At 37.2% G+C, this 18,885-nt stretch overlaps 1 protein-coding gene across 2 annotated transcripts; it reads left to right on the top strand.

The window, feature by feature from the left end:
* Positions 1 to 11,544: 11,544 nt before the first annotated feature.
* LOC113698079 (uncharacterized) lies at positions 11,545 to 17,264 on the top strand. Of its 2 annotated transcripts, none has more exons than XM_027217753.2 (8): positions 11,545 to 11,938; positions 12,081 to 12,172; positions 13,163 to 13,307; positions 14,410 to 14,541; positions 14,663 to 14,812; positions 14,956 to 16,374; positions 16,462 to 16,631; positions 16,745 to 17,264. In XM_027217753.2, exons 1-8 carry the CDS (start codon positions 11,813 to 11,815, stop codon positions 16,884 to 16,886), a joined length of 2,376 nt encoding a protein of 791 aa, XP_027073554.2. In that variant the 5' UTR covers positions 11,545 to 11,812; the 3' UTR covers positions 16,887 to 17,264. The 2 variants fall into 2 exon arrangements, with proteins under 2 accessions (XP_027073554.2, XP_027073553.2); XM_027217752.2 differs by having other exon boundaries at positions 11,547 to 11,938; positions 16,742 to 17,264.
* The last annotated feature ends 1,621 nt before the right edge of the window (positions 17,265 to 18,885 follow it).

Raw genomic sequence — 18,885 nt, 5'->3', positions numbered from 1 at the left:
GAGTTTATCCGGAAAAGCCACCCGTTCAGCAGCCTCCACATGAAGACCGAGATCTTGAGAGAAATATGCCGATCCCAGACGAGCCTCCGCGAGATCAAATTGTTAGCCGGCTTCCGGAGCATCTGCAATGCCGACTGGACCTTGAACCGACCGTCGGCGGAAGGTTTCCAAACTAGCAAGTCCCGTCCCTCAGAAAACTGGACCTGTGACCCAAGGATTTGCAAAACTTCCTCATGTGTAAGCGCCTCTCTGATATGATCTAGGTGCCATACCGTTCCGTCGAATAGCTCTCTGATTTTTACCATTGGCAGAGGAAGTGAAACGTTTCCTTGGGCTATGGGGTCAATGCCTAGCCAATTATCAAACTAAAAGGAAGCGTTGCTTTCTCGGACGAGTAGTTGCATGTTTGCCTCCATGAAACTACGACAATTGACTAGTCTCCTCCAAATTCGCGAACTTGTGGGCTTCAGCGGAGCTCCAGCGATGTGCTGGTGGCCTGTCCCATATTTGATCGTCGTGTACCGAGCCCAGAGGAAGTTTCCAGTCTGAAGCTTTCACCATAGTTTACCTCCAAAGGCCTGCAGCACGTCCCCAAGCGTATCAATACCTAGCCCATTCTGCTCCGTTGGACAACATAGACTACTCCAGACCCTCCAATGCTGCTTTTCCTTACCCTTCACCTCCCCCCAGAAGAAACGGGAGAGGATTCGCTCCATTTCCTGCAGAACACACTGCGGTGGGTCGAAAACGGCGAAAATGTATAAAGGGATGAAGGCTAGAACATGTTGTATAAGCATCAAACGACCCCCAGTAGACAGCAGTTGCTTCTTCCAACCCGCGAGCTTTGCCTGCATTTTCAGGACCAAGTGATGGTAGTATTCCTTTTTGCTTCGCCCCTTGAATAGCTGACATTCCAAATACACGAAGGGTAGTTTCTAACGTCGAAAACCCGTCAGCCGAGATATAAAATGCTCTCTGGAGAGAGAGTTCCGGGATGAGGTCACAAAGAAGCTCTTATCCTTGTTAATCTTTTGGCCGGAACCATCCTGGTATACCTCCAAAAAATTCAGGAGATTCTTCACCGATCTCCGGTCTCCTCTTATGAAAATGGCTATATCATCTGCAAATGCCAGATGTGATACTGGCGCAGTGCCCCTTGGTTGAGCATAGCTTCGGACGGCACCCGATTCCACCAAATTGATTAAACCCCTGCTGAGTGCCTCCGACACCAAAATAAAAAGGAAAGGAGAGAGAGGGTCTCCTTGCTTCAATCCTCTGGAAGGTTGGAAGCATCCGTGCGGCGTCCCATTGACTAGGACAGAGAACCAAGACGAGGTCAAGTTATTTATTACCATGTGCACGAACCGTAGATGGAAACCGAATTTGAGGAGTAGGCTAGCTAAGAAATCCCAAGAGACCCGGTTGAAGGCCTTCATCATATCCAGCTTGAAAATGGCATTGTGGCCTCGTACTCGTTTGTCTATTGCTCCTACCAACTCCTGAGCCAGCAGTATATTATCTGATATTTCCATGTCCTAGACGAAAACTAACTGTTTCAGGGATATAATAGAAGGCAGGAACTCCTTCAACCTATTGCATAGGATCTTGGTAAAAACCTTGCTGACAAAAGTACATAAACTTATTGGCCTAAAATCAGAGAAGGTCTGAGGCGCATCTTTCTTTGGGATCAACGTAAGCAAGGTATTTGCAATACTCTTTAGGACTGGGACCCCACACATGAATTTCTTAGCTGCCTGGTATACATCCTTCCCAACAAGATCCCAACAGTGTGTGAAGAAAACTCTCGTAAACCCATCTATCCCAGCCGCACTGTGGCCGTCAAGTTGGAACACCGCCTGTTTTACTTCCTCTAAGGTGAGTTCGTGCAAAAGTTGATCATTTTATTGCGTGGACACTAGTTCTGGTATGTTGCGTAACAAGCTCTCAGTGGCGTGCTCAGTTGATGGCGGAGTTGCAGACATTAAGTCCTTGAAGAAAGACACAGCGGCCTCGCCAATGTCCCGGTCATCCTCCATGTAGGTGCCCTGTGAGTTTTTTATCCGGCGGATAGAGAGTTTAGCCCGCTTGTCCAGTAGCTTAGAGTGGAAGAAACGCGTGTTAGCATCCCCATCCTTCAGCCATTTGACCCTAGCTTTTTGCTTCCAAAAAAGTTCCTCATCTGTCAGGCACTTAAGCAATTTGGCCTTAGCTTGGCCCCATTGCATCCGTGTATCTTCAGTGTTCTCTTCCTCCAGCCTTAGCTCTTGTTGACGGACATCCTCTTCAGCCCGCGCAATGTTTTCAAAGATATTGCCGAACACAGACTTATTCCAGTCGCCTAACACTTTCTTCAGCCGTTTCAACTTTTGGGTCAGGAGAAACATGCCATAGCCCTCTAGGGGCTGCCTTCAGCTTTGCTCCACTACTCCAAAAAAATCTGAATGTTTGATCCACATGTGCTGGAACCGGAAAGCCCCGAATCTTGCCCGACGGTCAGTGTCCAATCGCAATAGCAACGGACTATGATCCGAGGCCATCCAGTTCAGGTGTTGAACCGTCGAAGCTGGAAACTACCGCTGCCATGCTACATTCATCAAAACTCTATCTAGCCGCTTCCATATGCGCCGACCTTGTCGGAGACCTGTCCAAGTGTATTTACTCCCGCTTGTTGCCATAGTTTTCAAGCTGCAGTTTGAAATGCACTCTGCAAAATCATTTATTGATGCTCGATCCTGCGACGCGTTACCCAGGTATTCAGATTCAGACGCTATCACATTAAAATTCCTTCCCACCATCCATGGCTTAGACCCTAGGTTCTCCGAGATTGTCACTAAATCATTCCACAGATAGCGTCTTTCTGACGATGTGCATTTGGCATAAACAAAAGAGCAACAAACCTCACTCGTCCATGACACGTGTGTGACCTCTACATGAAGGAATTGCTCCGAGTTAAGTAACACATTTACTGCAAATTCTGACTTCCATAGCACCCAAATTTTATTACTTATCGCAAGGTGAAGACCAAACTTTAATCTGAACTCATCAAGCTGAGTTACATCAACCATTGGTTCTATAATCACAAGGAAGGAGATTGAGTGCATATCCATTCATTTTTTTAGTCGCCTGACTGATGCGCAGTAAGCCACTCCGCGTATGTTCCATATAAGCGTGTTAATCATTAAAAAGGAGGAGGGTAAGAAGCAGATGCTGCTACCTTCATGGATTGCCTGGTGATAACTGTTTTGGGCAAGTTGAGAAAACGGCGTTTCCTTCCTCGCTTGTTAGCGGCATGGTGGCCTTGGACTGGGAGAAGATAATCCATCCGTTCCTTGAAACTCGAAAGCTCCTTCACCAGGAATTGTCTAGGCTTTTCTAGGTATGGCTCATCCGTGTCTGAGAGAGACTCAACGCGGCAGCGTCGCTTTGGCAAAAGGCGCTGGTCATCGAGTATGAGATCTGTAAGGCCAGTAGAGACATCCAAGCCACTGATAAGGTTGTCGCCCTCCAAGGCGCTGTGGTGGATTGCTTCGGCCGCAGCTGTCCCAACTTCCAGTGACCCTGGAATCGCGCTTGTGTCCTATTGATCCGCTATCCCATTCGCCATAGTCTGGGACGATGACGCCGCTGGTGCGGCAATGACAGCGACAGGCGGCTGAAGGTCTCCCTTGTCAGACTGGCATTTCTTGGCTGTGTAAGTTTCTGGTATCAGTTATGCCTGTAGCGTCACCGGTTTGGCCTTCCAAACCTGCTAGGTTTCAGATTGTTTGATGGGCAGAGAGTGCGGCAGTCCCTGAAGTGTATCTGGATTATTGCGGCAGTTAGCTTCTCCATGGCCTATCTTGTGACAAACTGAGCAGAAGTTGGGAAGGTTTTCGTACTCCACATGCTGCCAAAATCCCGCGTGGGCATTGCCTATCCAAACTTTGTCCGACAATTCCTCTTGAAGGTTAACTTTGACGCAGAATCTCACCACCCCTGGTCTGGTCAGCGAAGCAATAGAAACGCCAATTTTTAGAGGCTCCCCAATAAGCCGAGCAATGGAAAAGAGAGGACCCTTGCTGAATAGATGTACGGGTAAGCGTGGAAGCGAGACCCAAACTGGAACCACAGGCGATTCTGCCTCTACTGAGAAAAGGGGGGACCATTTAAGAACCCGCATCGAAAAACCCTGAAAATACCATATCCCCCGTAGCCAGCAGCGGAGGTAATCCTCCTCACCAGCGAACCGAAGCAAAACATGGCGATGGTCAAGCAGTTCGACGGAGTACTCACCTTTGAAGCCGATAGCCGTGAACTCTTTGCATAGCGATTCCATATTTGGCCTCCCTTTTGAAAACTTCCCAGCGAGTGTGTGTTGAAAGGGTTTTGATAGTTCCTTCACTTCCGCCTCAGAGAAAAATACTGCTGGTTTACCCTTATGGGTGGCGGCCTCCTTCACAATAGCAATCTGGTCTAGTTGTAAAGAGCGACTAATGTTTTGGTTTGTTACTGGTGGTGGCCGCGGGTGTTGTGGGAGGATGTCCGCAAACGACCTGGTGGGCGGAGGCGCCAGCCCTCCATTAGTTGGATGAAGGGATGCCGCTGCAGCCATGATAACCTAGTCTCTTCTTCACAATAACATGGCTGCAACGTGATGCTAAAGTTATTTATAGTTGTTCTCCAATATAAGAACATAGCACTCATTTTTCCATAAACAAAGTTATTTATCAGATAAAATAAAAATAAATCCGTTTTTCAATAAAACACCAACTCTTTATGACTTTCCTCCATTATAAGAACAGAGTACTCATTTTTTCATAAACAAATTTATTTATCGGATAAGATAAAAAAAAAGTTGGTGTTTTCGAATAAAACACCAGCTCATTTTGCCTTTCCTCCATTATAAGAACAGAGCACCCATTTTCAGATAAACAAAGTTCTTTATCGGATAAAATAAAAATAAACCAGTGTGAAAAATACAACACCAGTTTTTTATGGCTTTCCTCCATAAATTATCCATTTACCCATTTTTCCATAAGCTAATTTATTAGTTGGATAAAATCAGAATAAAATTAGATTGAATGGCAAATTACCCTTTAGAATACAATGGAAATCAAGAAACTAACCTATAGTAAGTTTAAACTCCGTTTCCACTAGCTATAGATATGCAAGAAATTGTTTTTGCAAACTCAAGATACCTAATTTATTTAGTCTCAATTAACCTTTAGAACCGGTATAAAAAGCAACTTTTTCATTCTAAATTTTTTTTTGGATAATTTTATAAATCTCCCCGGAGGTTTATGAAATTATTTAACTTGGCACTCACAAATATTGAAAAATCTCACTTGCCTCCCTCTTTTTTTTTTTTTTGGGTTTTTGGGGTGTGAAACTGGCTTGCCTTCCTTACTTTAAACTATTTGTCTATTTACAACTCATTTTAAAATATAATTTAAAAAATTCATTTTGAGTATATTAAAAAATGTAATTCCAAATTGACCCTTTTGTTGTCTTACTTTTTATTACCAAAACTTGAGTATATTAATAACAATTAAAAATAAAAAGTATAAGGATTTATTATGATTCAATAAAATATAGTGCATTTTTTAAATACCAATAGTTTAGTATTCAAATTTTTTTTTGAAGTTTTTGCAAGTTACAAAGATAATGTTGTGTTGACTATAAAGTGTTTTTGACTAAATTTATGAGTCATTTACATATTTTGAATTTTATTTTATTTTTTTGGTCCAAATTGATGTATTGAAAACGAAAAAGATACAAGAAGAACAAAGGAGAGTTTTTGGAGAAAATGAAAGAAATTGACCTGATCATGTTTGATCAATGTCTTGAAAATGGTAGAGTATTAAAATGGTACCAAATGACATACAATGGTTCTATATGGCTTTGCGTTTTCCTTGTCTATTGTCCCATAAAGAGCCAGTTCTTTATGACTTTCCTCTATTATTTTAACTAATATTAATAACTAATATAATATGTGTATACTATGTATAACCTGTATACACGTACACAGTTATTAGTTAAAATAATTATACAATAGACAGCTCACAATTATTTTAACCTCCATTATAGTTATTAATATAGTATACACGTATTTAATTTATATTAAATATAAAACCTACTTGTTTTCCTTTCGTAAAAATATTAGTGTATCACATTTTAAATTTTACTTACAAATATTTATATATTTAACATAAATTATATGATTCAGAGTAAAATGCCTATAAATAGCTAGTCTTTATTCATATAATAGGAGAAACCCGTAAAGAACTAGTAAAAAGTGGGTAATTTCTTTTTTTACTTTCACGTATTTAATTTATGTTAAATACAAAACCTACTAGTTTCCTTTTCGTAATAATATTAGTGTAACACTTTTTGAATTTCACTTATAAACATTTATGTATTTAATATAAATTAATTGATTCAAAGTAAAATGCTCATAAATAGCAAGTTGTTTATTCATATAATGGAAGAAACTCGTAAAGAATTGGTATGTTATGGACAATTTTGTTTACTTTCAAATACTTCATTTATATTAAATACAAAACATGCTAGTTTTCGTTTCGTAAAAATATGTGTGTAACGGCTTTTGAATTTTATTTGCAAATATTTATATATCTAACATGAATTAAATTATTCAGAATAAAATATCTATAAAAACCTGGTACTTGGTTATTGTAATAGAGAAAAACCATAAAAAGTTGGTACTTTACAGGATATTTCTTGTTTAAAAAATTTTTAATTTATGTTAAATAGATAGCCTACTAGTTTTTTTTTTGTAAGAATTTATTGTAACACTTTTTGAATTTTACTTAAAAACATTAATATATTTATTATAAATTGAATGTTTGAGAGTAAAATGTCCACAAAAAGCTAGTATTTTGAATAGGTAATGCCCATTTGCCCATATGAAGTTTATTACTTATTAATTGTTTTGTAATGCTTTGTCATTCCTTTGCTAATACTACTTTGTTAATACAAAGGGCAAATCTGGTACAAATCTTTCTTCACGCACATTACCACTGCCACATGACTGCTTTTGGACCAAATACACATGTCCAGCTCTGCATGGCTTCCTATGGTAGAAGCGGTCAATGGGCTTCCTACCATAAAGGTTTCCGTCTCTCCTCTACAGACCCACAATGAAAACTTTGTCAATGAAGTTTTCCCCGGCTACAGCTTCACGCTGTGATGCTTGCAAAACCAAGAAAGTCAAAACTTCAGAATTCAGATATTTCTTTAGGGATAATTTCAGAAACCTCCTCTGAGGTTTCTGATAATTTCATTGACCTCTCCTGAGGTTTCTACAATTACATTGACCTCCCTCGAGGTTTAGGATTTGTAACAAAATCAGCCCATGATGTCAAAAGTGAACATAAAAAAGTGTTTTTAGAAAAGAGAGGGCAATTTGTTCCCATAAATGCCCTTGAGGTAGGTGTACAAGTTACATTAATGAAATAATGAAAATTAATAAAAACCAGAAATAAATTAGAAAAAGTGAGGGGAAGTTAGTGAAATAAGGAAAAAGAGTCACTGACTTTATTTGCACAAAGTTGCAGCAACGGTCACTGCTATCTTTTGCAATGTTGAAGAATACGACACAACTGACACATGAAGAGGTATTCGAACTTAAAATAAGAAAGTTATGAAATTATATGTGCAATAGATCTTAGCAGAATAGCTAAAACTTTATGGGTCATTTTGCTCTACTCTTTGATATTGAAACTTGGAAGCAGTTGGTCTAATAGAGATAACTGGTGAAGATCATGCATTAAACTTGGAAGACTTTTTGAATTAATTAGAAGTTTAAATCATTTAAATCACAAAAGAACTAAATCAACCAATACACATATTAATATGAAAGACACCAAGTCTAAAATCTACAAATACAAATAACTATCAAATCATGTACACCCAATGAAAAATCAAATCCCAAATCACATTGCATGAAGAACCAGATAAAAACAACTATCTGAACCATACTTTATCCAGGATATAATCCCAATACAGACTAAATCCCATAATTTGCAGGAACTATTATATTAAACTTAAGGAGCATTTTCTACTATTATGAACTAACTTAGCCATGTGAAGAACCTAAATGCAGAAAAATGAATATCATTATCAATGCACACACCTTTCTCGCTTTTGCAATGTTCTACTGAATTGGAATCCAACAATTCACTGAACCAATGTGAGAAAATACCTTAGCAGATGAAAAGAAAAATAAGAGAGGAAAACTGTTTACAAACATTTTTTTTCCTAATCTTTTCACTCCTAACTGCCAAATCTAAAATTCAAACCTTGAACCTAATAGGAGGAGGATCTCTAAGAGTCCTTCTTTAGGCTAACTCCAGTGTTTAATCCAAAAAGAAAAACTTGTAAATGGAAACCAATAACCAAATTGTGAGACACCATACTGGATCGATGGATTCTATTGCTATACTCTCCAACTAGTTTCAAGGATTTTTTTTTTAACTTCTTTGTTTATACCATGAACTACAAATGAATCAACCCAAGAAAAAAAAGTTACACGAAACAAAAAGATGAATCTAGGAGACAAGAAATAAATTAGTACTCTTTTAACTGTTAGTATTTTCTTCTTCTTTTTTTATTCCATAAATTACTAGGAAATACACCAAAAAAAATTTAAGAGGCAAGACACAAAAAGAAGTATTATAGCTGGGAAACATTTATAATTTGTTTTAGCCATTGATCCAGTGCCCACTAGAAGAGACTTAAAGTCCCTGGAGTGCTGGTTGGGGGATCATAATTCCCTTGCTAGTATCAAGCACCAGAAATTCTAAATTTTTTAAATTCAGCGAGTACTATAGTGTAGAGGTGTAATCGAGTCGAGTAGAGCTCGAGTATCGCCATACTCGAGCTCGACTTGACATACAGATAGGAGTACTCGAGCTCGAGCGAGTAGTATTATTGAAGCTCGAGCTCGAGCTCGAAACTTGTTCGCAATACTCGAGCTCGACTCGTATGGGCTCGAATCCATTCGAGCCTTATCGAGCTCGCTCGAGCTCGTTCAAGCTCGAGTTATTAAATATCATTTTCTTGATAATTTTTGAGCAAAACTACATTATTACCCTTTTAAAATTTTTATATGACGTGAAACATTTCGTAAATTCGACAATTCTTTTGGGTATAAAGGTAATTTTATAATAATAATATATTAAATAATTAAAATTAAAATATTAAATAATTAAAATTAAAATGCTCGATAAGGCTCGTCGAGCCTTCGAGCATCACTTCTGGATGCTCGAACTCGACTCGATAACCTTATCGAGTTGCTCGAACTCGACTCGAACTCGATTTGACCGAGTTCGAATCAAGCTTTTGGCCGAGCTGCTCGCGAGTAGGCTCGATATCTCCCCTACTATAGTGCACCCATTTAGTATATAAGTGATTTAATCCCTTTTGATTCGCCCTCTTGGGGTGCTGCTTGGGTTATTAAAATTCTCTAGTCAAGAATTCTAAACTTATTAAATTCAGGGGGTGTTATAGTACACCCATTTAGTAGTTGGGATGTGGTTTAGTACCTTATGGTTCCAATAGCTGCATTGGACCTATCCCTTCCTTATATAGTGTAGGAATAATTATAGAACGTTGCCATCTAAAGAAAAAGAAAACCGATAACTCCAACCGAGTTAACTTTGAAAAGATTAGACAGCAACTTCCTGTAATTTATGGGCCACTAACTTAAGAAAATAACAGATCAAAACCAAGGCCCACAAGATATACATCTGTCTCAACAGGGTGAATGGTGAAAAGGCTGTCCACGCCCATGTAAGCACAAAAAGCTTCCTGTAACAAAATCAGCCGTTTGTTTCTTTCTAACGCCGGACCGGCCACGCAAGGCTCAAAAGAGTTTATATTCTTAACAAACAATTATTGATGTAAACTCCACAATTTTTTATGATTCAGGACTGTACACACAAACACAGGCCCATGCTCCACGCGGCTCATTATTTCACCGTAATTAATACAACACTGCCATAATATTTAGCACGCCAAGAGTAGCCAAGCCCATCATTTTACATCTTAGAACGGTAGTCTGTCACAATAACAATTGTTAGTTTAGTCGTTTTTGTACGGTGTAAGAGTTTTTAAACAGGTTATAATTTATTATTAACTATTTGAGCATTTTTATAGAAAAAGTTTATATTCAATTAGTGTTCATGTGGATTTATACATCTTAGTTGAGTCAAAGTTACACATTATATTTTTTTTTGTCATTATATTTTGAATTTTTGTCTTATTGACAAATTTTAGGTCATAAGTCTTTTGAACGGTTGACAATCATCCATATCTCTTGTTCTTATCCATTTTGTCATCGGACTCTCAATTGAAATAAGTTACCAATGTCAAAATATAATAGTTAATTGGGTTTTGTTATTGGTCTCACGTGTGAATTTTTTTTAACAAAAGCGAAATTAACTTGAAAAGGTATTTAAATGTAGAGGAGAGGTGTATTGAATGTGAGTTTGTACATTCAAATAGTAAATTGGATGTAGTTAGATGTACTAAGAAGTACTGCATTAAAAAAGACCTTAATCATTTTGAACAGTAGAAATTTAATTTTCATGGTCAACTTTGCATGCAAAAAATGATGTTTGACCAACTAGAAGTATATTCTTTCCATGATTGCTTCTCAATGTAGATTAAGAAACCGATCATTTGCCTTTGAATTTTTAAATTTTTAAAATTTTCTCTTTGGAAATCATATGAAGTGTATAAAGGGTATAATAGAGATGTTAATTTCCTCTCTGAGTGCCCAACAGGTATTAAAAATATATTTTAATGAGTGCCCAATAGATACCAACTAGAAAGACCCTTTGTATAATAGAGTAATGCAAAACAAAATTTACCAAAATGCGTACATAAGATAGAGTACTTTCTAAGCAAATAGTGCTCCAAAACTTTAGATTATAGGTATTCCTCCAATAGAGATATATCAGATATTCTTTCTATCAAAGGTAATAGTAGAATTATCCTCGTAGAATACAAATACATTTATAAACCAATAAAGCTCATGTTTAATACTTTTTTGCATCCTGTACTTCCCATTACTTTTTAGTGTTCATCTTGGTGTAGGATTTGCCACGAATAGAGTATTTACTCTTCATACTCATCTCACTTTTCCCTACAATTTCCACAGAAAAAAGGAGAAGAACTTATACAACAGAGGTGTGACATTCAATAAGGTCTCATAAAGATAATTACATTCTGTTACAAAATTATACCAATAATTTATCTATTATCAATAAGGGTGTAAATGAGCTTAAATAAGCCGAATATTTTAGTATTCAAGATTATTTAATTATTTTGAGAAATTTGAAACTTTGTTGACTTATTTACTTCCCAAGTCAAGCTCAAATCGGCTTTTTATCTAGTTGAGAATTGAGTTTGAATAATTGGAACTTTTTATATATTATAAAATTTACTTGCATACTTATCAAGGTGAATTTGAGTCGAATTTGAAAGTTTATCTAATATAAATTACTATTTAGCCTTAGCTAACTAACCAAATTTGCGTCAACTCTTCCTTATCCAAATGTAATTTGAGTATTAAATAGTTTTGTTCGTCTTTCGGTCTTGTATTACGCTATTCAAGAACCATTGTCCATTTGTATTGCCCACTCATACTCTACTGTTAATGCCAATTTAGCAGCAGAGACTTATCAGCTGAATGTTCATTTGCATTGTTCAACGAAAAAAGAAAGAAAAAGCGGATTCACAAGTCCTAAGCAGTATATTCAGTCCACCGTTTTCTCACGAAATTCCTGGTTTTTAGGCGGGAAATTAATAAATGGGCGGTCGGGGCCGCCGCAGCAGCAGCTACAGCAGCTCAGTCGCCACGGTGGTCAGCACTGTTGATTCTTCTCCTTCTTCCGCCGAGTCCTGCTTCCGTGAGCTCGACGATGTCTTCTTGCAGGTACGTTTAATTTTTTTTGTAGCGTGTGATTAATATTTAAGATTATTTAGATTAATCTACTTGTATTTGCCAGATTGATTTCCAAGAAATGAGAATTTTTTTGATTAATGAGATCATAATCGTGATTTTTAACACATTCCAGACACAAACGAGGATATGGTTAGGAGAGGTGTTGAAGATAAGATTGGATGAAGGGATGAATATTTCCGATATGCTTGCCGATGGGGAGCTGCTGTAAGTTCTTCCCTTTTTGTTATTTTGTCTATAGCTTCAGAGCTTTTCGTTTTTCATTAGATTTCAAGAAGTAAAATAAGAAGAAGGAAGAAATAAAAAAACAGAGAAATTTTGTGAGGCCTAGATAAATTATCTGGTAGTCATGGTTTATTTTGATAATGGAGTAATTTTTTTGGTGTCAATAGATGTGTCAATTTTTTGAAAACTTTTGAGTTACCTTGTACGAGTTTTTCGATATTTTTAGAAACTTTGATTATTACCATCCAAGAACTTAACTTACATGGTATACTGGCTTGGGCATTGTTAAATGGTACTCCAATTATTTTTAATGGCACTCCATCTTGTTTGTAATTTTTGCAAAAGAACATGAATCAAATGGAGTCCCATAAACAAAAAGTGGACTACCAATTTTAACAATTAAGTTATGGACTAGTTTTTGCTGTGCAATTTGGTCCCTCGAGTGTGAGTATGACTTAAGAGCCATATGTTTTCAAGAGTCAAGCTGTTGCATTGTTTGTTCTACTAATGGCTTCGTTTTCAAGGATAGTTTAAGTTAGGTGTCCTTTGTACTGATTTTTTGGGCAAAACAGAAACGTTGGTCTTCAAATTCCTGTCTGAAGCTTTATTTTATCCTTTCTTGATACTCATTCCATCTTTTGTATTTTGTTATATTTTGAGGAACGTGTAGATTTAGGAGGTGCCAATTGGTGCAGCCATGGACACAAGTTTCACCAGTTTTATATCTGAAAACTTGTTTCAAAAGATTAGGAAAGTTGAAATGCTTCTGGATTAGACTAATCAAACTGCAAAATTATGTTTTCTTATGAAATTTCTTTGACTGTTTTTCAGAGTAGTGTTAAAGAAGACGTGTTAATAGTACATGTTTATCATCTGATAGTGCCAGACTTTATGCCAAAGATTGCAATTTGTATATTCAATAAAGTTTAATTACTAGCTATCAATTGCTTTAACGTTTGGTTGAATTGTTAGCTTTGAAGTCTCTAAAATGGTGTGGAATATGTTGTTGGAGAAGTCTGTGGAGCTTAGACAAATAAAAGCTTATCAAAGCCCTCTTGGTTCGAGGAAGAGCAGTGGGAGATACAAGCCTTACTCTAATGTTGACTCATTTCTTAAGGTAAAGCTAGCTTCATGTGCATGTTTCTATGCAATGATTTCTACACATGGTCCGCAAATATTATTTACTTGTAGCATAATTAGCTGGTTAAGTTGACACAAATTATGTCAACCCAAATTCTTTTACATTTTTTAGAACTTAACAAAAATAAGCCCGTAAGATTCTTAACCTGAAATAGAATTTAACTTGGTGTTTGTTGCAATTGGATGAGTTGTAGCAAGAAATACTGGTTTGGTGTATCTAAATCAAGACTAGGGGGACGGATGGGTTGTTTGGTTTGGGGAGAGGGAGTGTAAGTGAGAGGTCCGGGGTATGAGCCCTCCCACTTACACAAAAAAAAAAAAGGAAAATCAAAAGACCAACCATCGGACATTTATTTATTGAACTAAACTTCTGGGCTTATTTGCTTGATTGAATCTAGGACTACAAACTTTTTTTTTTTAAATAGGAATTCTGGTGGATATATCATAATGAGCATCATGAAGACAATGGTAATTCATTCTCTGCTAATTAGTATCATACAAGAAGTGTCTATTCAAAATTGTAAATCTCAAGTAAGTTGAGAGGCAATTTCAAATGCTTTTAGCACAGAAAGATTGGATGTTAACTACTGTGGATAATGCAATCCATCCGTCTTGACAAGGAAAGTTGTTTTCAACTAGATATTGTGAGTGGAAGGCTGGGATGGAGTTAACATTTAGTTGTTGGAGAGATTGAAATGTCCAAATTATGTTTCACCTCTCATGCAACCCCATTCAGTTCCCTCAGCTTTTCGCTTGCACTAATGTGTCCATGGTTCAATGCTTCTAAGATAATTGCACAAGTATTTCATCTTTGATTATTGTGATCCTTCCTTTGCTTGTGGCTGCAAATGAAGCATTGCTGCTTGTGTAGTCAGGTTAATAACCTATTTGGAAGAGTAAAAACAAAAATTATGTCTCCCTATATTAACCAATAATTTTGAAATGCTGGAAGTGTTGGTTCATGCTAAAGCATCATCTCTGTACCATAAATTTGTCACCTTGTGTTATAATCAAAAGTTGATTTCTCTACTGCCTTTCTGTGTCTTACTTGGTTTTTTTTGTCACACTTCCTTTTCTAGGTTTGCAAAATCTTGGGATTGAATGGTATTGATCTCTTTTCCCCATCGGATGTTGTTGAGAAAAGAGATATTCGGAAAGTCTGCATCTGCATACGAGCACTATCGAAAAAAGCCAGATCTAAGCAATTAAATGTAAGAAATCGGCGCATATAGTCCTCTTTCATATTGCACTTGATATCTTTTCTAAAAGAGCGCATGTGGTTGTTAAATTTCTGCAATAGAAAATGAAATAACTGTAGTTATGTCTTAATAGGTCCCGGACTTTGATTTGGTCACCTATACGGTTGTCATGCCAACAGATATGGTAGGATGCATCCGGAGAAGCTTAGAATCATCACAGTGTAGCATTTCAAGTTCTTCTAGTTGCCATTCCTATAAAGGAACAAGATCCAAAAGGCAGCAGGTAAGCCAATAGGCGAGCAACTACCATTGAAATGATTTGAATTTGTTTACCAAAGAAAAAGAAAAAAAGAATATTTTGTTTGACGTCCACAAATCTCAACAAGCTTTTAATTTTTGACTAGTAATATTTTTTGTCTTCTGTAGAAAACATTAATTCCATCTTATAGTGGACACTATGATTCTTGTTCTGAAGAGTCTGATGAGGCAGAAAGCGCTTATTGTGGAAGGGAATCATATAGCTTATTCACAGAAAAGTTTGATCATCCTGCCACCCTAAACTCTTGTAAAGAAGACTCACCAGGTGCTTTTTCAGCAGTCAGACCTTATACTGCAAGGCAAGCTGCATCGAGATCAGACATGAGAAATGGTCTTGGAATTCATTGTTCTTCGTACAATTATAGAAATGGTTATCAGGCTGACAACTTGCATGCGAATAATGACTTACGACTTACCTATAATAATAATGCTTCAGATCTAGCTGATATCGACTATGCTCTGGGGAAAGATGCTTCTAATATCTTGGATTCATTGGGTGAAAATGTAGCAGAGGGGGACTTTATTGCAGATTATTTAGCATTTTCAGATTCAGTTGTCCTTCGAAATGATGGCAATAGTCCCATTTTCTTTGATGGAGAAGACAATATTTGTAATTTCTTTATGAGTATGGATTCTCATGGATTAGGCTCAAAACAGAAGGTTTCTCAGAATGGGTTTTCTCACAGATATTCAGATGATATGGAAGATGTGGAAGTGGCATCTATGGCAAGCATGACCTCTGTTTTAGGTAGGGTGCTTAACCTCGAATTCGATGACCAATATAATTACGGGGATTCTTCAATTGTGGAACTCAACTCCATTGAGTTTCTTGGAAATGAAACTGACGACCAAGGCAAAGGTTTTCATACGGAAGGTCAAACACAGGACTCACCTCCATATGATATCATGTCCGACCGTTCAGGCACTGATATTAAAGAATCACAGTCAAAGATGGTACTTGAAAATGAAGGCTTTTGCACCGCTTCCCTTTCAACTTGTGCGGAGAATGGACAACCAAGTGCCAGGGAGTCAGAAAAATTTGAAGTATGTGGTCATTCTCAAATATATCTGGGAAGCATGCATCCTGCAAGCTGTGCAGGCTTGGCTTCTGCAGAAGATGACGAGGAGGATATTAGTAGTGGAGATTTGAAGAAGGCAGTGATGGGTATGTGTGAGTTAGATCCTTATTTGGAACAGGGGAAGGATCAAAGTCCTCTAGAGACTCTACATCATAACAATTTTTGGGAAGCAAAGGTTTCATGTTGCAGATGTCCAATGAAGGGGAATGAAATACACGTTTGCAGCATGCAATATGAAGATGTAATCGTCAGAGATATTACTTGTCAAGAATCACAGCATTTACAGAAGGATTCACTTTGCAATCATGATTTTGCTTCTCCCGCAAATGAATGTAAGTCAATGGCAAGCTCCTCTTCCAAGAATTCACAGGATGTTAATGGAGCGGGACATCAGGCTTCTACTGGAGATAACAAGACTAATCAACATCTCTCTGGAGATGGAAATGAGGTGAGTACTAGTTCTTTTTGTAGATCTTCATGCCGTGGTTCTCTTGAATCTCCTATCATCTTTGCATTAATGAATGATGTTGTACAGGATGGAAGAAATCAGAGCAACCTTGACATTTGTGCAGCAAATGCTTTGGATGAGGAGGAGGATGCAGGAGGTGGTTTAAAAGAGGACAGGTTCCTTAGAGGGTCGCTGCTTAAAACATTTGTTAAAGGCACAACCCTTGCTGGAGTGTTGTTTCTCATCCTACACATCAGGTCCGTGTTGCCATACATTTTAGCTATAGCCTATGGTTTGGATGTACATTGGTCTTTCTTTTCAATGTCCAGTTTGCTCATTCTTGTGGATGTGGTATGTGACTTGACAGTAGAAGAGGCAAAGAGCAGGCTAATAAACCAGAAAAGCCACCAAAGACTCGGCAATTTGGTGGTGCAAAGCACGCTTCACTAAAAGCAAAATTCAGTAGGTCAAATGGCACTTATCCTGCTGAAAAGCTCAAATTCGGTAATTAGAGATCGGTTCCATGAGAATTGATCTTACTTTAATAGATACTTGCTACATTCCACCTCTCAAGCCTTGTGCTTATGCATGGAAAAATGAGTTATAGCTAGGTCTTCTTCACAGGGTCTTAGATGTGGACATCATCTGTTTCATTGAAGATAGGTAAATACCGATTTAAATGAGCTGGGAAGCGGAGATAGTAGCATTTTTTCCGTATAACTTTGCATTTAGCAGTCTTCTCAACTTCTCTCTGTTTATGTTATTATGTATATAGCAGCCAGTAAATTTCTTTTTTTGCACAAAATGAGTATAACGAAGCATAATAAGCCCTTCAAACTTGATGGCTCTAGAACTGCATTGTCATTAATGAATATGTGGACTTCTTGCTATTGTGGGATGTTTGTAGCTGTGGGTTCCTTTGGGCAAGCACAAAGGACGATGATCTTCTGAGTTAGATTATCAGCCAAAGTCTTCTCTGTTTTCTTTTTCATACACGGTGCATGGATTTCTGTCAAAGAATTCGCCTGCTGTAGTCATTGATGTACAGTGCCTTGTAATCAACAATTATCGTCGGTGGTGGACTAAGTTTGTACTTAGTAAACGATTTTTCCACTAATTGTTCTTGATCTAAATATATAATAATCCAAACCACTGGCGGAATCAAAAGTTGATATTCGTGGGTAGGGTAAGACAAGTAAATAAGTATATGTCCCTTGAGTTGGTCAAGATGAAAGAATTAGTGTCATGCCTTTTTATTAACCCTGGTTCGAACATCTCTTGGGACATCTGTCCCCCGCATAGAGAGATTTTCTAATACGTCCAATCCTTTCGTGTGATTGGCGGACTATTGCCTATTGCACTCTGGATTAGCGGTTGCGGGTTTTCTTGTCAACAAAAAAAAGGTAAACAAGTATATGCTTAATAGGGCATTAATTCCTACATTTTTGTTAATAAGCTCCTAGGGCAAAGTTTGATGTTTTCAAGGATATTAGTGAAAAATTTGGACATGTCAAAGGATATACAAGGATTTCTAAAATCTTTGGAGGGCAAAGTCTAATTTCATAAGGATACGAAAGAAAAGTTTTAATTATTTTAAGGGGGTAATTAAGAATTCCTAAAATCCTGGGCCAGTGATACAAAACCATCATTATCTGAGTCAATTTAGCCAGAATCACGACATAATTGTCTGAACACAAAGTCGTGGATCTGTTAACTTGCCAAAAGTCCCACCACAAAATAAGTCGACAGCTCCACTATTAAACCTTTCAAAAGGATAATAAAAATGAATCTAAGAAAGAAATTTATTTTAAATGGCAAATCCCGTACACAGGAGAAAGATGCTAGCCTAATTTATTAAAATCTTGTAATAATTAACTACAAATTAAAACATTAGATTTAAACGTTAGACTAGTATTTCTATAAAGCACAACAAGGTCATAAACTCCAGGCTATACAGATTTTGAAATTAGTTACTTTTTGCTCCAAATGCTTCAAAATGAAGATGTCTTTAGGACTTGGTATGCATTTTGGACGTTATGCAAAATGAAGGTCATTTACAAGAAAAATATGGGGTTCATACATATAAATTGAGTATTTTTGGGAATTTTTTCAGATTGAGAAATCAACCTAGCATTTAACATCAGTGTAAGAGAACAAGTCAACCAGTTATTTTAGTCTTTGATTGATTAATAAGATCACTGATGTGAAGTGAGGATTAAGGTTTTTATCGACTATCTCATTTTTTCCATACATAAAAAATGTGCCACTCAATGTCATCGTAACATTTCATACATGGATGTAATTATGCATGAATCATTTTTGCATAATTGAAATAAATTAAGACAAAAGAGTACCCAATGCCATACACTAATTTTGAAGATGATAGAAAGGTAAAAATCCTCACGTTAACTTGCAATAGCATAAATCGTAAAATAGAATTTGGCTTTGTTTGAATATCAAATTTTCCTAAATAATATTTTGCTTGTATCATAAATATATTTACCAATTTAA

This window comes from Coffea arabica, chromosome 7c (genome assembly GCF_036785885.1).
Source record: "Coffea arabica cultivar ET-39 chromosome 7c, Coffea Arabica ET-39 HiFi, whole genome shotgun sequence".
In the NCBI taxonomy this organism is placed as follows: Eukaryota; Viridiplantae; Streptophyta; class Magnoliopsida; order Gentianales; family Rubiaceae; genus Coffea; species Coffea arabica.
Note: the sequence above shows the minus strand (reverse complement) of the source record. Positions and strands in the feature narration are given on the sequence as shown.